This window comes from Hyaena hyaena, unplaced genomic scaffold (genome assembly GCF_003009895.1).
Source record: "Hyaena hyaena isolate Hyena2069 unplaced genomic scaffold, ASM300989v1 scaffold_22, whole genome shotgun sequence".
In the NCBI taxonomy this organism is placed as follows: domain Eukaryota; kingdom Metazoa; phylum Chordata; class Mammalia; order Carnivora; family Hyaenidae; genus Hyaena; species Hyaena hyaena.
In genome coordinates, this window is record NW_024080654.1 from 5,110,283 (window position 1) to 5,137,860 (window position 27,578).

The window sequence follows — 27,578 nt, forward strand, 5'->3', positions numbered from 1 at the left end:
TAGAGGTTTGTCCTTGGGGCCTTGGTGGGGGTACCTCTGTACCCAGGGCTGCGGGAGTGTTCCTGCAGAGGGAGGGACGGTTGTTTCCTCGGGGCTCCCAGAGGTTTCCTTGCCCCGGGCAGATCCCGGTGGGCCTTTGGGAGTGGATTCGGACCACACACCTCCACGGGGGGCCGGCTCAGGGTTTGGATTTCTCCGGGGCTGCGTCTCCTGCACCCACGCAGCCGGCGCGTCCTTGCGAGCTGCGGTGTCTCTGGAGCTTCCTGGCCCGCCTGCCCGGAGCTGCTCCTGTTTGTCGCCCAGGGCCGAGTCGGGTCTCTGCCTGGCCCTCCCTTTTATTCACGTAGCATATTCATGGTTAAAGTCTCTTGATTTTGGTGACTTCAGTTCATTGGTGGGAAGGGAAAGTCTGAGTCCTCCGGCGCCTGGTAGGCAGCCCTGATTGCGTTCTCACCCTGCAGTCCCAGTGAATCTTAGCGATCTTCAGCCGTCAGATGGGCCAAAAAAGTTTTATTTTTCTTAAGAGGCTGGGAAGGTTGAACATTTTCTAATGTCTCCTGGGCGCAGTTTTTGTTAAGTTTGGCCATCGCTTCCCTTTAAGTGTGTGGGTTTTGTTGTTATTTTGGGGGGTGGGTGGGGAGCAGACACTGGAGGGCTCCCTCCGGTTGCACAGTGGTTCTGGAGGCAAACCTGGGAACCTAGGTTTCTCCTGCCTGTCGTGTCGACCAGATGTCCCCTCCTTGCATGACTGTCAGAGGGCCAGGGCACTGGGACAAGTGTGGAGTGGGCCCTGTTGTGGCTGTGGGGGGGGGGGCCCCGCGGGGCCCCGGAGTGGCTGTGGGGGGGGGCCGCGGGGCCCCGTTGTGGCTGTCGGTGGGGGGGCTGCGGGGCCCCAGAGTGGCTGTGGGGGGGGGCCGCGGGGCCCCGGAGTGGCTGTGGGCAGGGGGGCTGTGGGGCCCTGGAGTGGGGATGCGCTGCGGTCAGTGGTGCCACAGGCAGACACAGCTGCTCTGTGGCCGCAGTGCCGAGGCTTTCTTACCTCCGCCCTCTCGAGAAGGGCACACAGGTGTGGGGAGACGGTCCCAGCCCTCCCAGGCCAGTCATCCCCCCGTAGCCGTCGGAGAGTTGTGGACCCCCTTTTCCTGCGTTGCGTGGCTCTCTTATGCCTGCCCTTTGTTTTCACAGATGCCAGTAGCCTGATGCTACTTCTTGTGAAAAAGCCTTTCCCTCATAGTTTTAGGAAGTTAAGTGAATATTGTCTGTGGTGTTGGGAGGTGTGTCTTAAATGAGGCACTTGACAGATTATTTGACTTTAAAATTCAAAGCTGGGGCACCTGTGTGGCTCAATCGATTGTGTGTCCGACTCCTGATTTCCTCAGGTCATGATTATGGGGTCGTGGGTTCAAGTCCTGGGTTGGGCTCTGCGCTGAGTGTGGAGCCTGCCAGGGATTCTCACTCTTCCTCTGCCCCTCCTCCATGCCTCAAAATAAACCAGGGGTGCCCGGGTGGCTCAGTCGGTTAAGCGTCTGACTTCAGCTCAGGTCATGCCCTCACAACTCACAGGTTTGAGCCCTGCGTCATGCTCTGCGCTGACGTGGAGCCTGTTTGGGATTCTCTCCCTCTCTCTCTCTCTCTCTCTCTCTCTCTCTCCCTCTCTCTCCCTCTCTCTCCCTCTCCCTCTCCCTCCCCCTCCCCCTCCCCCCCACCACTCCCCCCCCACTCGCTCAAAAATAATAAACTAGAAAAAACAACATAAATCCTATCCAAGGTAATAGCGTGCGCGTTGGTGTCTGTGGTCGCGGTGGCTGTCATGCCGGCTTCAGTGCTCTCCTTTATTTTTATCTGTATTTGGCCCCTAAGTGATGGGTTCTAAAGGTGAAAAAACTTGTTTTTCTTAAGATAAAAGCATGTTGATTTTTTTTTTCTACAGTTAAATTCCTAGCTGCAGGTGCGAGATTGGGAAGGAAAGGGTGTGTTAGTTAGCCAGGACACATTGGTATTTCTTTGGGGCTCAGAAGTCCTTCATTTCTCACGGAGTTCTGTTTTCCATCCTGTGAGTAGAGAGAGTTCTTTCCACTAAGAATAACACCTGTTTTGGTCTTTATTGTTAAACGTTTGGAAAACCAAGCGAGGCTTTGGGGGAAGGTTTAGGCAGACCATTCCCTAGGAAGGGGAAGGCGTATGGTTAAAGATCGGGCATGTGATTTTAGGCATTTGGGGTTTCTGATGCCAGGAAGGCAGTGGCAGTACTGGGCAGGGACCTGAAGCTCTGGCAGTGTTTGGGCCCGAGGGCCTTGTTTGGGGAAGCGCTGGCCGTTGGGCCGGTGGGTGGAGGGTTGCTGAGCACAGCACGCCAGAGGGACGGAGCGTTGACTTACTCAGGCGAGGCGGGGGGTGTGAACTGCCCCCTCAATGTCCTTGCCCTTCTCCCCACCACCCCAGTTTGCTGCCCCACCCAGGTGGCTGGTGACCGACGCGCGCCCACCCTGAGGGCCCTGCGAGTGTTGGCAGACACTTCCTTGATCCCTGTTCCGCTGGCTCAGCTCCTCAGCATGTTGAGTGGAAGCTGGGCAGCTGACAAATGCTCGAATCCTTGCAGATCACGGCTGCTCCCACCTCGGTTTCTGGGGTGCAGGTTCTTAAGGGTCCGTGCTTGGTTCTGGCCCTCTGCCCCTGCTTGGGATGGCCTTCCCTCGCCTTGGCTTGTCCCTGTGAGCCAGATCCTACTTGTTGGGAGAGAGTGCCCTGAACATCGGACGTGTAGCCCAGACTCCACGTCTCCGTGTTTTCACGTTTGTCAGCGTAGCTTATGCTCCTGTTCTTTCTTCTGCTGACAGTTGTGGGGCACGGCCTGTCGGACGCCGAGCCTGCCCAGGGAGTATGGGGTGAGGCGCGTCCGGGCTGGGGGGACGCCGGCTCCCTGACCCCAGGGCGTGAGTGCGAGGCTGGCAAGGGCCGCCCGTGGCTTTCTTTGTCAGTGGGTGCCATCCCGGGAGGCCCCTGGACTGGCAGCTCTGGGCTGTGTGGGGCTGGTGTGTGTGGCCTCTGATGCCGCTCAGTAAAATTGCCTCACGTTTTCATTTCAGAAAAGCCTGTGTCTCCAAAATCAGGAACGTTGAAGAGCCCTCCCAAAGGATTTGATACTACTGCCATTAACAAGAGTTATTACAACGTGGTGAGTAATTGCAAACCCGTTTTCAGACTATCTTGGCTTTTTGAATGTCTCTCAGACTCTGCAGTGTAGACTCCAGGTAAGCGGTGCAGAGTGTGAGGGAGGGTCTGAAATTGTTACGGGCTGCACGGTTACAACCACCGTGAACGCTCTGGGGTATTTTCTTCTAATCTTTCATAATCTTGTATTTTTGTTTACTTTTTTAGTAGACTAACACCCTGTTCTTGTCACAGAACGTAGTATTCCCTTCTACCATTTCCAGTCCTCAAAAGTGAGTGTAAAAAAGCACACGATGTGATTTATAGGTGTCTGTGGTGTTTTACCTGTGCTTTGAGTAGATTTTAAGTACTTTGGTCAGTACTGTTTCTAGTTTACTTGTATCTTGACATGAAGTCTTTCTAGAGATTGATGGATATGTGCATCAGGACAGCGTCTACGCATCGCACACAGTGAAGACGGGAGCTTCAGAATGGGATGCTGGGTTCTGAAACTTGAGCAATTTGTGAACTTAGAAAGTTCTAAGTCTAGTATCTAGTCTACTCCTTTCTGGTCCCTGAGCCGTCTCATGGACTGCACAAGTAGGAAGTGGTATTATTTGGATCACCTTTGAAATGGCTGGTATATGTTGGTGTGATAAGCCACCAAAGTACACTTGGTGAGTGTGGCTCTGTCTTCCAGTCTGTGGAAAGTGTGCATCTCGGGTTTTTTCCCTGGTCTCGCAGAGGACGTTTCCTGGGCCGTGGTGTCCACTGGAGCCCGTGACGCTGTGCGTCTCTGAGGTGAAGTCGCTGCAAATCGCCGCTGCTTTGAGCACCGAGCGTTTCACTTCCTGTGCTCCTGTAGGAAAAGGAGCGGACGCGTGACGGACAGAAGTCGGTCCGCTGTGCTGGCCTGTTGCCACAGCCTCTGCTGTGAGTTTGAGTGCTGGGGTGCTGACCGTTCCCTTCCCATCGGCCCCTGGCCTTGCAGAGCAGGGTGACGTTGGGAGGGCTCCTGGCTCTGACACGCGGTGCTTGGGTGCCGGCTCTGCGCCAGGCCCTGGTGAAGGCAGCGGGAGGTGGCAGTGAGCGCCTGCTCTGCCCCCTCCCCTTCCCCTTGCTGCCTCTGCCTCGGTTCACTCCCGCTCTTCTTGTCCTGTGGACCCTGCTCGCCGCCTCAGACTGGATTTGCCATGTTGGCCAACACCAGGCCGTCTTCCTGAGCAGCGCTGGAGTCTCAGCCTCTGCTCCTCTGGCTTTATCTGGGTGCCGACTCCCGCCCAGCTCTGCGGGGCTCCCCAGCACGGCCCTTACCCTGCCTTGGTGGGGCCACCTGCCCCCCCTGGCTCTGCTTGCTTTCCACGCCCTTTCGGGTCTCTGTCGGATGTTCATCCCCGGGATGTGGCTCTACTGGTGTCTTTGCTTGTGAGTATGTAACGTGTCACCTGTGTGGCTGTGTCCGCAGCCTCAGTGAGCATCGTCTGGGTGCTTCAGGGTCTCAAATAGAAGAGCCCGTGGAGCTGCCTTTTCCTCGTGTTCTGACGTGAGACCTGGGTTCTGCCCAGGGGAGGCCTCCCGCGCGTGAGTTCCAGTCCTGATCCCCAGGGCTGTTGCGAAGACGGGGCTGCTTCTGTCCGAGGCTCTGTCCTCGTACCTGTTAGAGGAAGCCAGGCAGTGCCCCCTTCCTGGGCCAGCTGCATCTCTCTGGTCTTCCCGGGAATCTAGCTTCCACTAGGGGCTTTGCAGATGTAGGCAGCCGTGCTTTCCTTGAAGTCCTGGGAAGTGGTTTTCCTTTGCAGCATTCTGTAATCCTTTTCAGCCCGAAGCAGCATCAGTGCTTTTTTAGATTTCTTTCTTTTAACTATTCTCGTATTGGGGGGAAGAGTTGTTCTGTCACAAGTGCTGTTCTGGGTCAGCCACCCTTTCATTGAGAAAGATGAGAAAATGCCTTGACCTCAGAATGGCATCCAAATTGTTGATTTTGTAAAGCAGTGTTAGTAGCAGTGAATAGCACATGTTAAAATTACATTTGTTATGGACATCACTCAGAATCCATGGAAACCCTCCTTTGGGGGGTAGCGCTCCTGTTTTTCAGGGGAAAACACAGCTCTAGAGGGTAAAGGGCTTGTCCAGGGTCCCACACTGGTTAGTGATTAAGCCAGGAATAAATTCCTTTCTTTTGAATTCTGTATTTATAAATTCTGCAGAAAAGTAGACTGTATTGCAGAGTACAGCATGCAGAGGGAAGTGGAAGAGATACCACAGCAGGCATTTTCACGCTGCCTCATGTGGCCGTGTTTTCACAGCCACCGACGGGAGCAGGTTCTCCTAGAGGGAGGGCTGTTGGTGAGAGGCGTGGGCTCAGCGGAGAGCAGTGGTGGGGGCGTTGTGGGTGCAGGTACGAGACGGGAGGCTCCTGAGTGATGGTCAAGTAACAAGTGCTTCTGGGTGACGTACGACCGTCCCCAGGCTCCCGCTGTGCACACACTAACCATGATGGTGTCCACAGGTCTCAGAGCTGTGTGCGTTTTTCTTCACTTCTTTCTGTTCTTCAGATTGAAGGACCTCCATAGTCCTTTCTGTTGCCTGATATCATACATCTCTGGTCTGGTGTGGAGCCCCGTTAGTGGATTTTTCACTTTATCACACCTTTCAATTCATAATTGCCATTTGGTTATTTTTATGGTCAAATAGAGACTGCATTTGTGTCATTGTTTATATGTGTAAATTCTTTAAGCATAGCTTCCTTTAGTTCATCGGACATTTTAAAAAGATTTGACTGTTTTGGAGCAGCTTGAGGCTCGCAGCAAAGGGGAGAGGGTGACGGAGCTTCCCCACGGCCCGTGATCGGCTCTCCTCTTCGTGCACGGCAGTCCCCCGCCGCCTGGACCGACCGGTTTATCCCTCGCCTGCCTCCGGGTGTCGGTGGGTGTGAAGGAGCAGCTGTAAACTCGTGTGTGTAGGTTTCCACGCGGACTTGTCTTCAGCTCATTTGGGCGAACACGAAGTGCAATTGTCGGGCGGCGTGGGAAGCGCGCATTCAGTTCTGTGCGAATCGGCGCGTGGTCGTCCCATGGAGGAGCCCCGCTGGGCGTCCTCTGCGGCGCCTGCTGGTGTCCGATTCGGGCTTCGCCGAGGTACGCGGTGTGTGGTGTTTGAGTCGCCAGTACCCCGGTGAGGTGGATGTGGAGCACCTTTCCACCTGCTTACTGCCTCCCCCCCACCGTAAGGCCTGTTCAGTCCTTCTGTCCGCTTTGAAATCTGGGCTCCCAGGGGCCTGTAAGTTCAACCTGGATTATGGTTGGAGGACGCTGTGCACGGGTGCAGTGTTTTGTCATTTATCCTGCCCGGTGTTCTCCGAGTCCCCGGGGCCTGTGGTTTCGGTGCCTGACGTTAATTAGGGGAAATTCTCCGTCATCGTGGCTTGAGCTCTTCCTTCTGTCCCCTGTCCTTCTGGGGCTTCCACATGTGTGTTTACACCTTGTGCAGCCCACCCCCTTGGATGCCGTGTGGAGTTTTCCTGGTGTTCTCAGCCTTGAGGGATTCTGTTAGGCCCTGGCGCACGGGGGCCCTCTCTCCAGCCGTGTCTGGTCTGCTAACGACACCGTCGTGGGCATTCATTTCTGTTCGTGCTTCTCCCAGTTTTCAGTTCCTGGGATCTCCACCTCCTTGCCGGTCTTTTCTGGCGTGCTGTCTGCCTTCCCCCATAGAGCCCTTACATGTGAATCGTAGTGCGTGGTTCCTGGTGGGGCAACTCCGGTCCCTACAGTCTGCTTCTGATGCTTGCTCTTTCTCTTCACGCTGTGCGGTTTCCGGATGGTTCTTCTCCTCTTCTCCACTGGAAACCCAGGGGCATTTTTCTCTGAGGCTTTGGGAATTTGGTCCTACTCCCAGATAAAAATTTCTCAATGTTGAGGGGGGCTTCTCTATGACTGGGTCTCCCCCAGAGTGTTTAACTCACACTTGTCCACACCGAGCCTCTAGCAATCCATCAGGGATAGTGTGCGCTTTCCTGCCCCGTTGCTCGCTCTCAGTGTGGTTTCTGCTGGGGCGCTCGGGCTACGCTACGTGGGACTCCCAGGGTCGCTGGCCTCTCCAGATGTGGGGACGGGGGGTTGCCTGTGTCCTGTCCTCTCTCCTGTTGGGGTCTAGCAGGAGTTGACATGGCAGGATGGAGTGATGTCTGCACAGAAGCAGGCAGAAGTGGAAGTCCCGTTTGAACATATTTAGAGCAGCTGTTTTGCAGACTTCATCTGCTAACCCACCATCAGGGCCCTTCAGCCCATTTTAATTCAGTGCCTTGTTATAAAAAAAAAATTTTTTTTTTAACATTTATTCATTTTTGAGAGACAGAGAAAAACAGAGTGCAAGCGGCGGAGGAGCAGAGAGGGAGGGAGACACAGAATCTGAAGCAGGCTCCAGGCTCTGAGCTGGCAGCACAGAGCCTGACATGGGGCTCGAACTCACTGACCGCAGGATCATGAGCTAAAGCTGGATGCTTAACTGACTGAGCCCACCCAGGGGCCCCTCAGTGCCTTGTTTTTGTGCATGGGTTATGTGTTCCTGGTTCTTTGCATATCTTGTAATTTTTCACTGAAAATCGGAATTTTATTAAAAAGGGAAAGTGTGCATGTGCGCGAGTCAGGGAGGGACAGAGAGAGAATCTCAAGCAGATTCCACGCTGTCAGCACAGAGCACGAGTTGGGACTCAATCCTCCAACCCTGGGATCGTGATGTGAGCCGGGATCAAGCGTCAGATGATGGAGCCACCTAGATGCCCCTCAAAATTGGACATTTTAGAAGAGTTTAGTAATTTTGGATTTTGATCTCTCCTACTCCAAGGCTTGGGTGTTCCTTTTGTTTACTAACTGCAGTTATCTCCCCCATAGTCACTGACGGGCTCGCTTCCTTAAAGCTTGGCTTCTCAGTATTCATACTCAGAGCTGCAGACTTGAGTGTGTAGCTGAAGATTGCTCAAAGCAAGATTGTGCTGAAGCAGGCTTCCATTCTGTGCCAGTGGGTGTGTGTGTGGTCAGTTAATGCACTGAAGTGGGAGGAGGCTTTTTAGAACATAAAGCAATGAATGAAGACAAAGGAAAATCTCCAAATTGATAGGCTTCATAAAAGTTTAATAAGTTCTTGGCCTTCAAACAATAGAAACCAAATTACAAGTTGATTGGAACATTTGTAACAGTTTCAACAACACAAGATGATCTTAATGACTGAGGAGCTCATTAAGGCAAACACGTGAAGATTCTGGATGAACAGGAAGGGATGTGTGCAGCTGGGGAACGGGTGCGGGTGGGAGCTGTGCCATGGTCCGTTGGGGCCGTGGTACCAGCGCCACAGACAGCGCGGACTCCTCCTAAATGCCGCTCACGGCACTGGAGGCCACGAGTCAGCCTGGGGCGCCGCTGTGCTCGCGGCTCCGGGGGCTTCCCTGGTCCCGGGCTCCAGGGGGCTGCTGCTGTCTCGTCTGCACAGGGCAGACGCCGGGTCCCAAAGGCCCCGCCCGCAGCACCCCCACACTGGACATTGCGGGACGCCCCGAACCCTGGCGTGTGGGGAGGACAGAGACGCTAGGTCTCGCCTTCTGACAGGATGGGTTAGCTTATCATAAAAATACGGGGTCGCGACCAGCCGAGATTTAAGGAGAATCTTCCTTCAGGTGTAAGAATGCTGGAATGTGCATACAGGGCTTCTTAAGAATAGCCTGGCGGCCGTGCATAGAAACCTGAGAACAGTCAGGCCCTTTAACGTAGCGCTTCTGCTGCTTTGAATTCTCCCCAGAGAAATGACCTGAAGCATGTTCAGCGGTGCTGGTGCAAAGGCGTTTTAATAGGATTATCATCATAATAAAAGCAAGCAACCCAACCATGTGTCAGTACGAGGACTACTACATAACGAGCGGCACATACATTATCAGTATCGAAAATGCACATGAAGCTTTAAAATACCTAAAATTCATGCTGAAGTGCAGCAAGCAGAATCCCAAATTATATAGGTAATGCAATTGAATGGTGTAAAAATGTTGGCATAGAAAATGGAAGGAGCTGTGCTCTAGGGTGGCTCAGAGGAGTGTGCTACTCTTTTTTTTTTTTTTTAATATTTTTATTTATTTCTAGGAGAGAGAGAGAGAGACAGTGTGAGCAGGGGAGGGTCAGAGAGAGAGGGAGTCACAGACTGAAACAGGCTCCAGGCTCCGAGCTGGCAGTCAGCACAGAGCCCGACGCGGGGCCCGAACCCACGAACCGCGAGATCATGACCTAAGCGAAAGCTGGACACTTAACCGACTAAGCCACCCAGGCGCCCCAAGGAGTGTGCTACTCTTGATGTCGGGGTCTTGAGTTTGAGCCCCATATTGGGCGTAGAGATTTCTTAAATAAAATTAAATAAAATTAAAAAAAGAAAAAGAAAAAGGCAGTGTGCCGGAGGGAATGGTCTCTCCAGGGCGGCAGACATGATTGATTGCTTGATGACGCAAGTACGAGTGGCTGTGCCGTTGCTCTGCCACCGGGGGCCGGGCGTGGAGGATGCCAGGCTTGAGCGCAGCCTTGAAAGAAGATCCGCGGGCCTGAAACACAGAGTTGCTCAGTCTTTGTGACAGAGCCAGCCACCACTGTTCCCTGTATTCTCAGATGGGAAAACGGAAGCCTCTCGGTGTCCCCGATGAGTGAAAGACCAGGAGAGCCCTGGCTTCAGCTGGTGGGGCTGGGGGTGTCCTGTCTGTGGGCTGGCCCTGGGGAAGCTCCCGGCCGCCTGTGCAGGCCCTGACCTGTCAGATGCCGTGGGGATCCTGGCCTTGGCCTTCTAGTGTGGGCTTCAAGGAGCCTGGTGAAGTGCTTGGCCTTGAGGTTTCCAGGGTTCTAAGGAAGGAAGAGCACATAGAAGACTCGGGCATTAGGCGTCACTGCTGTTTGCCCGCAGGCATCCCATCCCTTTGCAGGCTTACCCGGGAGAGCGGCGTCGAGGGGGACGGGGCTCTGGAATGAGAGGAAGTGTGGTGGTGGTGGCGGCTTGAACCTGGTGGATTTGAACAGCGAGAGCGCGCCTGCCCTGCAGGAGGGTAGGGCCTCTGCAGGCGTTTGTGCTGTGCGCGCCGAGGCCCCCAGAGCGCCAGAGCGCCAGAGCGCGCTGCAGTTTCCTTCCTTTAGGGGATGCGGGGTTTCCTCCGGCATCCTCAGAGGAGGAAGTTTCTTTTAACTATGCCCGTCTGGAAGACCGGTCCTTATGACCCGCACGTCCAGTGGTACTGGCTTAGGTTTTAGGTTCTCTCGAACGCTTTTACCGAGGGCGTGTGCCAGTACTGTCCGTATCAGGGAACAGGGAGCCGAAATCTGTGCGTGCAGAGTGTGGTGAAAAGGCAGGGCAGCTTCTGCCGTCGAAACCGGGCGGGGACACCAGGTGGCGGTGGCTAGTTTTAGCGAACACACGGGATGGTTGTGCATTTTTCATCAGATGCTGCAGCAGCTTCCGTGGCCCTTTGCCGTGTCTGGAGAAATCGTGCCACTGGCCTTCCACTTGGCTCCTGGAGTGGCCTGGAGCCTCTGTACCCTGGGCCAAGGAGGGGACCAGAGACAGCTGGCCCAGCATCTTAGGTCCACAGAGACCTGCACTGGCCCCAGGCCCTGCTTTTGCTCGTTTTCCTTTTCCCTTGGCTTCCTGAGATTCACCACCACCTTAACCAAGACTGCTTTTTAGTCCCACCCTCCTGGCTAATGGGGTCGTGTGGAAGGGGCACCACGTAGGATTCTGGGTTCGGGTTGGAAGGCTGTGTTAGGTGGTTTGTAGGATTTAGTCTACCTTAAGTCAGGTAGCTGACCCTCTTGAGGGTCCCAACCCTGTAAAAATGACTCCCTCCCCCCAATACCGCCTTTTTAAAACAGACGCGTTGACTTGTGCTGAGCCAGCATTTGTGCCCAGGTCTGCCGGGTGCCCAGGGCTGGCGCCTTGTGTGTCACGGTATGGTCCTTGACGTCTGTCTGTTTGCAGAGGCTGGCTTCTTGCCACAACCTGTGTCGCGGTGGGGCCAGGGCTTCGGCTGGAGCTCTTGCATAGTGAGCCTTTAGCATCTGGAAGAAATCTATCCCAAGACCTGTGAGTCCCCGAATTTAGAAATATTGTGACATAACGTCCTTTAAAAGAGACAATAACCTAAAACCTTCACAGGATCCTAGACTCTGAAGGTTGCTTCCTGAGGACCTGCGCTCTGCTCCATGAGGAACTGCGGGGGGGGGGTGGGGGGGGCTGGGGAGGGAGTTTGGGGTTGCTTCCTGCAGCATCGAGGCCGGCAGGTCCTTCCTGTCATTCCCCAGAGACTCCAGTCTTGGGAGCTGTGTTGTGAGACCGGTGTGAGGATGGTTTTTCCCTTGTGTGGGAGGGACGGGGGCGGAGGGCGGGGGGTTATTTCCTGTTGTCTTAATCTGTTACCATTTCAAGGATGAGCTTGAAACAGAGTTGTTTCTAAAAGTTGGGTTTTAGTTTATGATGATCTTTCATCTTGATGAAATCTCTAAGAAAAGTTGTCTCTTCTCTGTAAATCAGTTACTTATTTTTAAAAGATTCAATGACCTAAAACATGAAACCTACCAAAATTTGCAGTGAAATTTGCAACTCATGTGTGAAATTGGCGACACTGAGCGCTCCTTTAATGGTGGTAATAAAGTGAGTTTCTGTGTCTGTGAGGAGGTAACGAAGTCAGCCGGCCTTTTGTTGTTTTGCTGGAACGGCTGACAGTTGAGGGATTGTCTGTGTGGCTTGCCTGATGTCCTCGTCCTGTGTGGCCCCATTGTTTGACTGGCCCGGGCTCTCCACGCCTCGCGCCTGGGGGGAGCTCGCTGCAGCCGAGGCCGGCCTCCTCCTCCTCCGCCCGGAGCAGAGGCTACTCCGCTGTGGGACGGGCGGCTCTCTGGGACCGGCCTTCGTGGCCTGGAGCGCCGGAGCCTGGCGGGCAAGTCACATGGGGTCCTGCAGCAGCCAGAGTGCGCGCAAGTCCAGGAGGGGGAGACAGGTGCTGGGGGCGCTGGGGGGGTGGGGGTGGGGGGGGCAAGCGTTTGCTGGAAGAGCCGAGTGTGACTGGGAGAGCTGGGGTGGGAGGGTCACAGGACTGGTCTTCAGCTCGCACCGGAAGACACGTTTGTAGCTGGTGCTTGTCATTAACCAGCTGAACTGCCTTGATGTCACTTTTTGGCAGAGGTTTCTTTGGCACTGTTTCTGGTACATTCTTATGGGAGGCTTTTATGTCTGCGTACTCTGCTCGATGCTGTGTTGGAGGAAATGCCATTTTGTTGTGCTCGCACGCGGGGGAGGTTTTCTCAGACGTGGTCCCCCCTCCTGTAAAGGTGCTCACGTTCTCAGCCGTGTGCTGCCGCTGCTTCGGAGTGTTCGGACTCCCGACGTGAACCTCTCACGTAGTTTTTGCTAGAACCGTGATGACTTTTCATCTCTGTCTGTGGCAGATTTTTAAATCTTTTGTGGTTCGCGGAATATCACAGTTGGCTAGCTTCACGGTACTTTAGAAGGACAAGGTCTGGGATAAAGTCAGGTTTTCTGCTGCAGTGGCTGGTGCCACAGTTGTTCTCTGTCCACCACTCCGTGGACATTTGTGCCCAGTGACCATTTCTTCGAAGGAAGGCATTGTAATCCTGGGATCAGCACCCAGATTTCCCCACAAAGGCCTGAGCTCCCGGAGCGCCGCCTCCCCCTCCTCAGCCTCCCCCCCACCTCCTGCGTGAATAGGCCCATTCAGGGGCGAAACCAGAGCCAGCGGCACAGGCAGGGCGGCGGCTTGTCGCACACAGCGTCGTGTGGAGGTTACTCACTCGGGTTTGCATGGACTCGTGAGGGACTGTGCGCTCCGGTCAGAGCACGCAGAAAGCACACTGACAGGTGGAGAACCCGTGCTGTACGTTGTGGGGTGGAAATCTAAATCGAGCTCAAGGACTCCTCTTGCCTGTTTAAGCACATATTATAATTACCGGCTCAGGGCGATGGCGGATGCTGTCCTTACGCTGCTACACAGCTTCCCGCACGGCTCAGGACGACGTGTTTTAGAAGACAAATCGTACATCGTGGTACCTGTAGTGGAGGCTCAGAAGACACATGTGACGTGATCTTCTGATGAAAGAAGGTGCTGGTCCGTGGACAGAGGGGCATGGCAGGTGGCTGGCGGGGGCTTTACGGTCCCTGCTTCCGTCAGGTCCCACTGTCTTCAGCCTGGCGGCCGGAGAGGCGGCAAGGGGGCTGCGCAGCCACAGATCGAGGTGCACATACCAGCTCCGCTCTTGGCTCGCTGCTTGGTTTTGGGGAATACTTACCCTCTCTGCTTGAATCTGCCTCTGGGAGAGGAATACTCCGTGTGAGGATCAGAGCTGCTGTGTGCAGAGCACCTGCCGGGCGCCGGGGGTGTGCTCGGCCTCGGTGAGGATGCTCCTGCCCGCCCTCTCGTCCGGGCGCCTTCCGCTCTTGGCAGTTACTGATGCAAAGAAGCTTATTTTTTATTATTTTTCATACACGCACACACACACACACACACACACACACACATTTGTATCGTTAGAGCTGGAGTCAGGGAGAGGGGCAGAGGGGTTGGTCGGAGTTGGGGGGGACTCCATGCTCAGCACAGAGCCACCTCATATGGGGCTCGATCCCACGACCCTGAGATCAAGAGCCAGAACCTCAACCGACAGCCATGCAGGCAACCTGAGGTGCATTTTTCAGTCCATGTGTTTTACATTTTTTAAATCTGTTTTTAGGAATTGTAAACTGGTTTTTACGCAATGTGCTATACTAACATAGGGTATCAGGAAACATTTTAAGGTTGATTCATCATTGTTCTATCTTTAAAGTAGTGGTTTCTTAAGGATTTTATACTGGTAGACCTTCAATATTTTATAAACGTGTATAAGATCTGAGACTGTCACTCTCTAACGAAATTGGTTTAGATTTGCTAGATGCAGTCTGAAGAGTAAACTGGATATTTTTGGTTGAAATACACTTTATGTGGGCTAAAATACCTGGATTTTAAGTGTATAGTTTGTTGAGTTTCAACAAGTGTATTGATCTATAACAACTACTCAAATTAAGATCTAGAACATGTCCATCACCTAGAAACTTCCACCCCTGTCCCCGTTGTCACTCCTCCCAATGTGTGCCCTCATAGATTGGTTTTGCCTGTTCTTGGACTTCCTATAAGTGGGACGTGCAGGGTGTCCTTTTCATGAACGGCTGGCCCCTTATGCACGACACAGCTTTGGAGATTGATCCATGTGTCCTTGCTGTTGTGACTACCAGTGGTTTCTTCTTGGCATTGAACAGATGGGGGCAGTACTTTTCTGATGATGGACTTGATTCCAGCCTCATTCTTAATTTTGTTTAAAGTTTATTTACTTTGAGATGGGGGCAGGGAGAGAGAGAGAGGAGGAGAGAGAGAATCCCAAGCAGGCTTCTTGCTTAGCACAGAGCCCGACACTCTTTGATCCCACGAACGGTGAGATAATGACCTGAGCCGAAATCAGGAGTCGGATGCTCAACTGACTGGGCCACCTTGGCACCCCCAGCCTCATTCTAGCTGTACCCGTGTCACGTGAGCATGGCAGTAAGATGAAGTCCATTATGGAGCCGTCATAGGAATTCATCATGTGGGTTTTCGTAGTTAAGTCACAGGAGGTGATGATATTAAGCACGCTAGTAACTAGAAGCAACATGTAATGTGAATAATGCTGACGAACTTCCCAGAGCTTGTAAGTTTTAAGGGCGAATAATGCCATTCATCATTTGTTGTAGGTGCTACAGAATATTTTGGAAACAGAAAATGAATATTCTAAAGAACTTCAGACTGTGCTTTCCACATATCTGCGGCCTTTGCAGACCAGTGAGAAGTAAGTCGGATGATAAATTGTATTAATTGCAATGTTGTCATCACCTTCACCTAGGCTGTTGGCTCAGGTTTTCAGAGAACGGAGGATGGAACAGAACCCACTGTATCAGTTTGCTTTAGAAGTAAGGGTTTTAGCAGGAGGAGGCTCGAATAGGGCGCTGGGCTGGGAGAGGACGGGGACACGGTACCTGATAGTCTCACTGTTATTTTTTTTTCTTGGTTCTAGGCTAAGTTCAACAAACATTTCATATTTAATGGGAAATCTAGAAGAGATCTGCTCTTTCCAGCAAATGCTTGTACAGTCTTTAGAAGAATGCACCAAGTAAGTACGACGCTAAAAATCAGCGAAGTTCAGATCAGTACAATGGGCAGGTAGAGAGTGTGCTTCAGTGTCATTCTAGAACTCGTGTTTCCAAAGGTGGAAACTCTTGTTTTGAATCTTTGGGTTCTCAGCTCTTCTAGTAGAAGTTGTGTTTTTGACATTGGTTTTTCTAGCCAGGGTCTTTGAAGGCGAGATCTCCTGACGAGAAAGGAGAGAGGCGTGCCATGGTGGGGGGGGGGGAGAGGGGCCCAAGGAGGAAGGGGCTCCATGCGTGTGTTGTCCTGGCCGGCGGGAGGCCGAGGAGCGGGGAGGCACTGCCCGCCCGGACTGGGCTTGGCGCTGTCTTTCCAGGGGTTTGGAGGGTGGGAGGCGTGTTCCCCCAGATGGACTGTTTTTCCTGTGTGACTAGTTTGTCCTCGGTGAGCATGAGACAGGAGAGGGTCAGGGTCAGTTTACGCACCTGAGTAACGTAGTTCACGGAGTGCCTGCCGGGTGCTGGAGGACTTGTAGTCCTGATGCGTGTGAGAACTTCTGTGTGACCTTTGATGTTTATTTGCCCGTGGACTTGATACAGCAGGGGGACGCTTGTTACCTCAGACTCTAGTTCTTTAGGTCACCAGAAGGACCAGGTAACTTTTTCTCTTGGAATCTGGTTGGTCTCTGGTTTGTCCTTCCTGTAGCTTCTTGTCTTTGTCAGTGTGGGAAGTAGGAGGGGTGCTGTGCCCTCCCCGGGCCCCAGGCTCACAGCTGGCTGAGCTTGGAGTAGGATCCAGGGTCCCTGTGGGCCCTTCCTCCCGGAAGGTGCACAGGGGAAGCGCAGGGGCAGTGCTGGCCTTCACTCACCCACGTTGTTTCCCCCTGGAGTGGTTTGCTGTGTGTGAGAGCCGTGCCTTAGGTGGCCGTGGAGAGGAGTTGGAGACTCGCAGCTTGCCTCCTGGTGAGTGGAGGTGATCTGCCGTCAGTCTGGGCTCTTTGCAGGAGGCCAGCCCTGGGAAGAAGTCGGTGTTCACCTCTGCTTTCCCCACCGGCAGTAGAGAAGGTGCACTAAAGGCATTCATGTTTTTGCAGCACGTTTGCAGCGCCTCTTCTGGGCCTCTCCTGAGGCTTGTGAAAGCACGGATCTCCTGTCCACACCGCAGATGTTCGGATCTGAACACTGAAGTTCAGGGAGGAGCATGAGCTGCGAGTCCTGTGCCCGGTTGGGTCAGGCTGTGTCAGCTGCTGACTCAGTAGGACTTAGCTGCCCTGTATGAGCAGCGGCCGCGTCTGCAAGAGGGAGAAGGCCTTTTGGTAGGAATAATGAGGCAGTAGTCGGAGGTAGAGCGCCTTACCTGGTGGGGCCCACCTGAGGGCTTGGCCTCCATGTTGGGGTTGCCGCGCCTGCCCGGTTAACGACCATGCTGCGTGTGCCTTTTTGCATCCACCGTTGGTGCTGATCATCCCCTCTCTGTTCTTCCTCTTCTTGAGAGCTTATGCCTTTTCCAGGCTCAGCAACTCTCCCAGCCTAGACTTGGGAAGAGGGGGGTCTATGGCTGTGCTCCATCTCCAGCTTTCAGCTGAAGGGAAAGCAGGCTGTGTGTGTGTGTGTGTGTGTGTGTGTGTGTGTCTGTGTGCACGCGTGTGTGCACATGTGTGCACGCCCGTCTTGATGCTACTTAAGTAGAAACCTCACCAACAACTTAATTATGAGAAATGTGTGCATTTCTCTCCCTGTCCGGGGGAGGGATATGGGGTTTTGGCTGTGCTGTGCACAGGTGGGTGGTGGCGGCTGGATGTGGGAGAGAAGGAAGGGGGTGAGTTTGATGCCTGCTAGCAGAGCAGCTTTCAGGGTGGGTGCTCTCCCTGCCGGACTGCCGTGTGAACACTTAGGTTCTGGGATTTGTAGATTTTGTTTTCATGGAGGTGGTCTACCAGGAGGTCTCGGATTTTGTGTTTGTTACTTGGCAGTTTTCTATCCATGAAATTTGGGATTATTTCCTTTGTCTTGTGTGTCTCCAGGCTGCCAGAAGCCCAGCAGAGAGTCGGAGGATGCTTTTTAAATCTGATGCCGCAGATGAAAGCCTTGTACCTTGCATACTGTGCCAACCACCCGTCTGCAGTGAACGTTCTCACGGAGCACAGGTGTGCCTGCCAGACACCCTTACCTGGAGGGAAGGGACCTCTTGGGGGGGTTCCCTCCATGTTGGCTCTTTTTGGCCACACGTTACAGGAAATACAGTGCTGATATTCACTTGTTTGTTCAGCGATTATAGTGCCTTAAAAGTATCTCTTAAGCTGAGTGCCTGAGAAGCATCGGTAAGGGGTCTCTGAGGTGCTGAGTACCATTTTTGGAGTAGAAAATAGTATTTTGAAAGTCTCCCTTCAGCTTGGAGCCCTTGGGACAGTGGATTGGAGGAGCTGGTAGGATTCTGGAATGGGGCTGCAAGCTAAATCCAGGATGCCAGAATCCTGTTTCTCCTAGTTTCTAAGAGTGGGAATATGGGAAGTGAAATTAGATAAGCTGCAAGAGAAAATGCTGATTGACAATTAGGGCCCATATACGTATTTACGTATATGCTAAGGTTTCCATTGTATGTGTGTATGTACGTGTATGCATGTATACATGTATATGTACATGTATGTAGTTTTTTCTATATATGGTAAAACCTTGGTGTGTGGGCATAATTCATTCAGGAAAAATGCTTGTAATCCAAAGCACTAGTATATCAAAATGAATTTTAAGAACCATTGACTCAGTGGATTGTGTGACATTGGGCATCCCGTACTACTTATTGTAAGACATCACTCCTTTATCAGGTTAAAATTGATTTAGAAACGTTGGCTTGTCTCACAGAACAAGTTACTCGCAATCCAAGGTTTTACTTGGTGTGTGTGTGTGTGTGTGTGTGTGTGTGTGTGTGTGTAAATATAAAATGCTTGGCAGAGAAAATGTTTTGGTAATACTGAGTGTGCTCTTCAAACTCTAAGTTATTCTATGCCCCAGAATTGCAAGACCATATCTCTAGAGCTTGCCCATCTAATGATGTAGCTATATAAATTTAGATTGAAATGAATTTAAGCAAAATTAAAAATTCAGTTCGACTAGCCACATTTCATGTACTCAGTAGTCACATGGGCCTGGCCTGAGAGCAGTGCATAGAATAAATTTATTATCCTAGGAACTTTGATTGCTTAACAATAGTCTGAACACAAATATGTGTGACCAAGTATAGTTTGGAATGAATTCTAGCCTCCTTGCAAGTCACCTGTCGCCAGCGCAGAACTGTGTCCCTGCACTCTACTTTGTACATGTTTGATACTCGGGGTGTGTTGCAGGAGCTCAGCTCATCTGAGAATACTCCTGTACTTTGGGTGTATTAGGTTAGAAGAATAAAACCTCTTCTAACTGTAAAAATAATAATAAAATTAGGGTTGGGTCTTACAGGTACAACCTTAAATTTGAGACCATTAGCTTCAGCTTTTCAACCTGAAACAAAGCAAGTGGAGCTGACATATTTCCTGCTGGCTTGGTGAGAAAAGGCCACATCTTTTCCCAAGAACCAGAAGGTTGTGGAATAGTGGCTCGGTCACTGGCCGGGGCTGCTCTGAGTACCGAGGTTCCATTTCTGCTTCTCAGGCATGAGCTTTGAGTAAGTGTGTTAGGAAAATTTTCACAGTGACTTTTGAAAACAGCAGTTAAAAATTTTTTTTAAACCATAAATGAAAAAAACTTTTAGTAGTGTAAAGGGTAGGTTATAGTAAATGTATATATATAAAATACTTTTTTTGATGTTAATTTTTGAGAGCGAGTAGGGGAGGGGCAGAGAGAGAGAGAGGGAGTCCCAGAATTTGAAGCAGGCTCCAGGCTCTGAGCTGTCAGCACAGAGCCCGGTGCAGGGCTCAAACTCACGAACTGTGAGATCGTGACCTGAGCTGAAGTCAGACGCCCAACCAGCTGAGCCACCCAGGCACCCCTAGTTAAGTATATATTTTTTAAGTTGACTTATATTTGAGAGAGAAATACAGTGCAAGTGGGGGGGGGGCAGGGAGAGAGGATCCTAAGCCGACTGCACTGTCAGGACTCCCGCTCATAACCATGAGATGATGACCTGAGCTGAAATCAAGAGTCGGGTGCTTAACTGACTGAGCCACCCGGGCGCCCCAGTTATAGTTAAATAGTTAATGAAGCAATTCAACTTAAAGACCCTTGGTAAGCAGACATGGCTGGACTATTTATAAACTGAGCTGAGGCTAAAGTGTAGCATCCTTTAGCATCCTGTGAGTGTGGCTGGGTTCTGTGGCAGTGGAGGGAGGGCCTCTGGCTTGTTTTGACCAGGTTTGAGTCCTGCCTCAGACTCAGCTGGTGAGCTGCGGGTAAGTCCCTTGCTTTCCCTGGGTTTTAGATTCCTCCTCGCAAAGTGCCTATTGGTACGGTTATTGTAGGTAGTAAGCAGAACGTGTGGGTCAGAACCGACTGAGGGAGGCGAGTGCATCTGTGTGAATGCTAATTGCGGGTCCCATCTGCGCCCCTGCCCCAGAGGACCCTGGGCGTTTGTTTCTCGGTGTGCTCACATACTGAGGGGTCTCCGTGTGCCCTCCAGTGAATATACATTGGGATATACGGTGTTAGTGGAAGCGAACCCCGAAGGACTGCGGCCCCCTGTCTGGTTAAGTATGCCTCCTCGCCATTGTGTATGTGGGGGGGGCTGCTGGGTGGGCGCACACCTTCCTGAAACCACGGCGCGTGTGTGCCCTTGCATGTTCCCCTACCTCCTCCTGGGAGTTAGATGGCCACAAAAGTTGAATGCAGGGATTACCTCTGTGTTTGTGCGAATCCCTCAGGAATTAGTGATGTGGCAGTGGAGGAGATCTGTAGAAAGCAAGCATGATGTTAGGGTGAAATTGTAAGTCTTTAAAAATTCTCATTCTCCCTCCTTTTTGGGGACTGTGAGTCAGACTGGGAGTATAGCCTGTGGGTTAGACAGTGTTGAGGCTGATTCTTTTTTTTTTTTTTTTTTTTAAATTTTTTTTTAATGTTTTATTTATTTCCAGGAGAGAGAGAGACAGCGTGAGCAGGGGAGGGTCAGAGAGAGAGGGAGTCACAGAATGAAACAGGCTCCAGGCTCTGAGCTGGCAGTCAGCACAGAGCCCGACGCGGGGCTCGAACCCACGAACCGCGAGATCATGACCTAAGCGAAAGTCGGACGCCCAACCGACTAAGCCACCCAGGCGTCCCTGTTGAGGCTGATTCTAAGTATCTTTCCCTGTGGAAGTGAGTTCTAAAGACACCGTTTAAAGGGATTCAGACTGTTAAGTTTCCAAAACCGTTCTGAAGGGAGACGCCTGCTCGTAGGTGCTGTGATGTTCATCCCTCTTGTGTGGTATAACTGCAGTGACCGCTGTGTCCCAGCTGGGTTTCGGTGCCGCCTGTGCCCACAGTGACGGGGCAGGCTGCGTGCCGCTGCCACATGGTGTGTCGCGGTGGGGGGATGGGGGGTGGGATCAAGGCCTACAGGCACCCGGCGTGGCAGGGTGTGCTGCCCGTGTGCCCTCCTGAGGTCTCTGGGCAGCGAGGGCCCCGTTCTGCCCGCCGGTCACACCCTGCTTCCCCGGCCCAAGTTGGAATTGAGACGGGGTTGCGGTGGCTGGTGGCTCCTGCCCGCGTTCTCTGGTTCATTCTGCCATCTCAACCCGTAACCTCTCTCACCTGCTCTCCTACGTGTGCAGGCGCACTTACCGGTTGATTCCCTATATCTGTGTTGAATATGTTGTTGGAGGATTGATTCAGTGTGCGGATTTGAGGTTTTAAGGTCCTTATTTGTGATCGTATGACAGTTCGTTGTGTTTAAATTCTGAGCGAGTCTTGGGCGGGCCTGCACCGAGCTGTCAGTGCTGTGGAAGAACTGACAGGGGCCGTCTGCGTTACCGCGATGGGAGACGTGTGTTTGGGGCTATTTTGAATGCGTTCGGTCTTGTAATTCAGTCTGTAAAATGAATTTTGTTTCTCCCCCAGCACTGAGACTGTTGCCTTCCTGCTTGGCTGCATGCTAGCTCCTTCGTTGGCGTCCACAGTGTCCTTTCAGTAACTGCAGCGGAGCTGTGCTCTGCAGGCTTGGTTGGCAGCATCCGTAGAAGTTAAGCTTGAAGGAGCCACTGCCTTCCGAAGTCACTGCCACCAGCTGTGGGGTGACTGTGCGGATGTAGGAGATGGAACACGGTCTCTGAAGACCGAACTGTGTGCTTGTTCTCGCATCTGAGGTCATGGGTGTTGGAGAAGTCACTTTGGTTTGCATACATTTCTCAACTTCTCAGTGTTGGGGTGTTTCTGGAGGGTGAGGACTAGAACGTAGCTCTGTTACTGTTTCTGTGCCATAAATAGAGACAGAAAATTTCATTCCCATGATTCTAAAATGACTTCCGAATGGACTTTTCTGTGGTTTTTCTTGTGGTAGGAAAGGCCCTGTGTGGATCATACTTAAAAGGCTGAGGGTGCCTGGGTGGCTCAGTTGGTTGAGTGTCCAACTAACTCTTGATCTTGGCTCAGGTTATGATTTCACAATTCATGGGTTTAAGCCCTGTGTCAGGCTCTGAGCTGACAGCATGGGATCTGCTTGGGATTGTCTCCCTCCCTCTCTCGCCCCCTCTCTCTGCCCCTCCCCTGCTCATGCAGTTGCTCTGTCTGTCTCTCTCAGAAAGATAAAGGAGTCAGATTATACTCCTAGTACCGTAAAGTTCCGATTGTACAGGGCTGTGCTTGATCAGCTGTCCACCACTTAGAGAAATGCCGGGAACGCATGGTTCCTCCTCTGTGAAGCTGTTCTTTCCCCCTCCTGTGTAGGGCCGGGCAGGGTGGTGGAGGAGATGGGCGTTGCTGAGGAAGGAGTGTGGAGTGTGGCACAGGCACCTTGTGTGGGACACAAAGCAGTTACACACAGTCAGAGGGGCCAGACCCTGGGCCCCCAGGCCCTACTTGGGGTCCGCCCCTACCCGTTCTGAGGAGGAGGGATGCCTCCATGGCCCTGGTGCCTTCCTCTGTAGATGGCGTGCCGATGACGCTGTGTGCAGGCCCTGGGGGCCGTTGTGGGGATGCGGGTGCCCAGCAGGGTGCTTGTCCGGGAGCCATCGTCCCCTTCCCTCCACTCTTCCCGGCCTTTCTGCAGCTCTCCCTCCACCTACGCTGAGCAGAGGGGAGCACTCCCCCGTTACCCGCCCCTGCTAGTGGGGAGAAGTCCATGTGGAAGAAGGGAGGAGGCACACAGGTGCTGCCGGGTGCTGCTCCTGGCTAACAGCCCCATAGCCCCTGGTGTAGACACTGGGCCACTACTGTGCCAGGTGTCCATCCTCGCAGTCCCGGGAGTTTCCTGACAAACCCGTGCTCTGAAGACGCATACACGTTGAATCGTATCTTGATGACTTCTTTGATGGTTTTAAATTGTATCACCATGAAGGGCTGAGTTACAGGAATGAAAGTTATTTTCTCATCCTCATAAGTGTGTTCAGTTTGCATAACTAGGATTATGTGAAACCTTCCCCTTCTTTTATGATTTGCTTTGACAAAGTGTGTATACATGTTTCTTTAAAAGGTCAACTTAAAAACCTGTATGTGGATGGGTGGGCTGGTGGATAGATGGGTGGGTGGGTGGATGGATGGGCAGGCAGCAGGCAGGTACTACTAACCACACTGTCACCATGTTGCTCACATGGCCCAGGCGTGCGTTCTCACTGCAGTGCAGCAGCCTGTGCCTAACCAGCCACCGAGCTTCTGCAAACCCAAGTTCAGGGAGCAGCAGCTTCCTAAGGAAGTCTTGCATACGTAAGAAACGTAAGACTAGCTTGATAGTGATGGATTCAAGTGTTTTCAGCCTGAGGCTTGAAACCTTTTATTTCTGCGTTGGTTTGGTTAAGTGAACCGCTTTCTCTGGTGGGTATGATTGCAGAGTTGACGTGAGGTCACTTATGGTTGGAGAAGAGGCGGGCTGTGCCAACACCAATTCTTGATGTTTCCAGCGTGAGCTTCGTTTAGTTGAACCGTAGGAAACTTGTGCAGTTTCAAGTGCTTTAGCGTAAGTGTGCTGTGCATGCTTCCACCAGGAGCCCTTAGTGTGGCTGGTGTTCCCAAGAAGCTTGGATGCTGGTGGCCGGGTGTAGCTGAGTGCGGGGAGAGGGGATGGAGGAGGTGAGGCGGTGGCTGGGTCCCTGCGGTCAGATCAGGCAACCTGCCCTGAGGACTGATGTGCTCAGTTTTTCTTGAGGGTTTTTGCAGTTTTTTGGCTTTATTTATAGTGTTCTTCCCAGTAGGTGATGTGGGGGCTCCGAGGTCACCCTGCTCTTCGCAGAGGGTGAGTGAGCTGGTGCCTGCTCCTTCCCCAGCCTGTGTGTCCCTCCTGCCCCCCCTGCCTGGAATGGAGCACGGGCAGCAGTGCGGATGCAGGCGGGGCCCCTAGCCGGGCCTCCAGTGCCACGTGCGCTAGAGAGGCAGGTGCAGGAACGCCTGTCGGCACGAGTCCTGACGTGCCAGTGCCGTGTGATGCTCACCGCCGCGCGCCCAGCCCTCCTGAGTCACTCCAGATGCCGTGGCCGTTGAACTGGAGCATTTGAGGGCGGACCTGGAGTGCACGATCGTGGAGGCCTCGGGAGGGCCTTGCTGGCCGGCAGGTTAGATGAGCAGTGGGGTGAGTTGTCAGGAGCGGGAGGTAGGCAGGCACGGCTTTCAGCGCCTTGAATTTCCAGATGCGCGTTCAGTCTCCCCGGCTACAAGTGTGGCAGCGCTCTGTACCCCGAGGCTAAGCGGGGTGGTGACGTGACCGTGCCTTTGGCATTTTAAAGCCTAAGTGGAAGAGTCTGTCACCTGACGGTGTGCCTCATGCCTGCTCCTCGCACAGAGCGCTTCAGGCTGTTGGGCGGCCTCCTGCGTGCCCAGGGCGTCCACGCCCTGGTTCACATCACTGTGGCCGTAAAGCATCTTTTACTTGTTTTTACCAGGTTGAGGGACCTGGAGAATGGCAGTCTTGTAGCTCAGCTGTGAACTAGGCTTGCTCAGGTGGCCTCCGCGAGAACGGGAGGCATGGTGGGTTTGCTTAGCGGACCGCCTGTGCTGGGTTTGCCTAGCTGGGTTCGCCCGTAACCAGAGCGATGCCATCAACTTTCTGTGGTGTTCCGTTTCATGTCTCAGTGTAGCCAGCGCCGGTGTGGCTCCAAGCACGAAGAGCCCGGTGCTGCTGGTGGGGTGGGCGTCCTCCCCTGCCCGCCCGCGGGCTCTAACCGCTGCGCCGCCCACTCTCTCTGCTCAGCGAGCAGCTGGGAGAGTTCATGGAGACCAGAGGCGCCAGCAGCCCCGGGATCCTGGTGCTGACCACTGGCCTCAGCAGACCGTTCATGCGCCTGGACAAGTACCCCACGCTGCTCAAGGAGCTGGAGAGACACATGGAGGTACTGCCCGTCACTCGGAGCCCCTCCGCCCCCATCAGGGAAGCTTGCCGTCTGCGTCAGAGGCGGGACCCAACTAAAGTGTCTTTGCAAGGGTTTTTAACTTTAGGGATTTTCAAGACAATTTGGTAAATAGTAAGTTTTCTCCTTCCCCTCCATCTACAAAATTATGTGACCTTCTTCAATTCTCTCCCCCATGCTGCTGTTAGAAAAATCTCCAAAAGGTATGAAATGTTAAGCTCCGTTTTAAGCAGCATTGAGGAGCCCTGTTAGGAACACGTGGTTACAGACAGTACGTGCAGTGTATGTGCAGTAAGAAGAGGGAAAGGCCCCATCAGTTCATGGTGGGTGTTTCTCTTATTCTTGAACAGCAGACCACAGGCCTGGCAGAAACTCGGGTTCAAGTTGCCGTGTGTAGGCGAAGGTCAGCGACCTTTCCCTGTGAGGGGTGGGCCCTCTGGCCCCTTCCTCGCCAGCCCCCTGCTGCAGCGAGCCTGGTGCGGGGAGGAGATGCCTGCTCCTGCTGTGGGCCTGTGTCTTCTAAACCTCGGTTCCCCCAAAGTCCACCGGGCCCATGAGAGTATGGATGGCACCTCAGTGCTGAGACAGACAGGTCGTGCTGTGGGTTGAAAGGGTCGGGACAGTTCCAAGCTGGTCTCTGGTGTGCCTTTTGAAGAAAAAAGTTTGCGTCGTGAAAGCTAATAGTGTTTCTTGTATTCAAAGGATTACCATCCGGATAGACAAGATATTCAAAAATCCATGACTGCCTTCAAAAACCTCTCAGTAAGTGATTAAGCATATTGTGGTCTCCCCAACCCTGCAACATTATGACAAATGAATGTAGAGAAATTTATTACCTAAAAAAAGTTGGATGACAAAAGAAAATGAGAGCAAGAATTAGGGTGTTCTCCGTACAAACTAATCACAGGAGTTCACCTACCATGGTGGTAAGTTGCCACGCTTCACTGGGCTGTGCACCCCGGGAAAATGGTCACTGAGCCTTTAAAAAGGCACCATGTGATTGACACTGGTTCCTCGTGGAGGTCCTGCTCTGCGGGCCGTGTCCTCCGTGAGGACGAGGGGGCCCCTTCTGTCACCGTGCTGTTCGCTTTCGGTGTTTCCGGAACGCGCCTGGCTGACCGCACGTGCAGCACGCCTTCCTCGCCCTGCTCAGTCCCTGTGCCAGCAGAGCCCAGAAAAGCCAGAAAACGCCTTCCCGTGCAGTTTGCATGTCTTCTAAAAGCGGCAAGATCTGCTGTATCGTTCTACAGCTGTTTCTCATTCCAGAGCTCTTAGTTCCGTGCTTGTGAATTCAGCATTTCCTCCTTCAGACGTGATGTGTCTTAAAGCCGGGTGGCCAGTAGCTGGGCTCTGGGAGCCCCTGTGTCTTCTGACCGTGGTGCTGTGTGTCCCAGGCCCAGTGTCAGGAGGTGCGGAAGAGGAAGGAGTTGGAGCTGCAGATCCTGACGGAAGCCATCCGGAGCTGGGAGGGGGACGACATCACGACCCTGGGCAGCGTCGTTTACATGTCGCAGGTCATGGTCCAGTGTGCCGGGAGCGAGGTGTGTGGGGCAGGAGCACCGTGGCCGCGTGCACCACTCTGCCGAGCGCGGGGACACGAGTGGAGGGACAGGGTGGCCGCGGGGCTGGCGCGGTTCGGGAAGCATTCAGATGCATTGGGGAGAAATGGGGTTGAGAGCTGACCATCATCTGGATTAAGTGAAATTTGTTTGGTAAATGCTTTCTCAGATTCCTCAGCGGCAGGCAAGAAGGAAAAAACACTTTAGAATGTTATGCTTTTGTGATTGTGTAATGGATTTTAAAGTAAAGTCAAATTTAATAGGATTTTTGTATCCTAATTTGTCATGTTTTATCCTTGCTTAACATAGAAGTGGCTTCCAGCATATTAGTGAGGCTCCCTCACCATGGACCACTTGACTGGTTTGGGTCTAGCCGGGAGGAATTACGATCGGTCTGTGTCCACTGAAAGGGGCCATCGGACAGGACCACTTAGACCCCAGACACAGCCCAGAGCAGCGTGTATGTCCCTGCCTGGCCCGGGCTTTTCTGTAACACGGGCATTCTAGAAAACCCGTTCTGGTGCTTCAGGTCATTGCACTTTCTCTGTTCTCTCTGCTGGTTGGCAGTTGCTTATGGAAATCAGTGGTCTTGTGGGCTTGGGTGAAGTGAGAGGTGAAACCAGGATCTTGTTTCACTGCCCGAGTTACACGTTCGCTGGGCCACTCAGCAGTCTCTCGGCGCGTTTCTGCCTACTGTGTATGTGTACAAACAAAACAAACCAGTAACAGTGAATGACCCACTTTCAAACATGAAACTCTTCGGACCGTAAGAAAGCTGAAACTAACTTCAGTTTGGGGATCCTAAGAAATTAGTGCTGTCTTTACTGCTTTGACTCAGTCTTTCCAGAAACCATGTTTTAGTCACACACTTCTAAACTTAGGGAAATGTTTCTTCAGTTTTTAAACAGTGTTTTCTTTATAAAACAGTGCTAGTGGCTGATCACAAAATGTTTCCAAGTTACGACTGAGAAGGTTGTACAGATTTCTTCTTGGAGGGGAGAGGGCTCTCAAGCCTGTGCTCTGAGCGGTGCATTCTGTTCACGAAGACTTCTGTCCTCTCTTAACTATCAAAAGAAAGCTTTAGATTAGTTAAAAATAGTTAATGGCAGAGGTGAACTCCTTAGCCAACTTGTTTTTAAAAGATGCTGCCTGGGCTACCAGTGAGTCTAAGACCTTATCATAATTCTGTCTCTATTTAATTTAGCTGATAAAATTCGATAGAAAGACAGACATACAGTTTGTT

General features: G+C 52.6%; 1 protein-coding gene across 3 annotated transcripts in view; it reads left to right on the forward strand.

The window, feature by feature from the left end:
• Positions 1-27,578, forward strand: part of ARHGEF7 (Rho guanine nucleotide exchange factor 7) — a 129,741-nt gene that overhangs the window by 75,666 nt on the left and 26,497 nt on the right. For all 3 annotated transcript variants that reach the window (XM_039226669.1, XM_039226670.1, XM_039226668.1), the window contains 7 exons: positions 3,087-3,175; positions 14,935-15,029; positions 15,255-15,350; positions 17,349-17,471; positions 24,620-24,758; positions 25,479-25,538; positions 26,171-26,317. In XM_039226669.1, the coding sequence (XP_039082600.1) occupies positions 3,087-3,175; positions 14,935-15,029; positions 15,255-15,350; positions 17,349-17,471; positions 24,620-24,758; positions 25,479-25,538; positions 26,171-26,317 (749 nt within the window). The remainder of the gene's footprint in view (positions 1-3,086; positions 3,176-14,934; positions 15,030-15,254; positions 15,351-17,348; positions 17,472-24,619; positions 24,759-25,478; positions 25,539-26,170; positions 26,318-27,578) is intronic.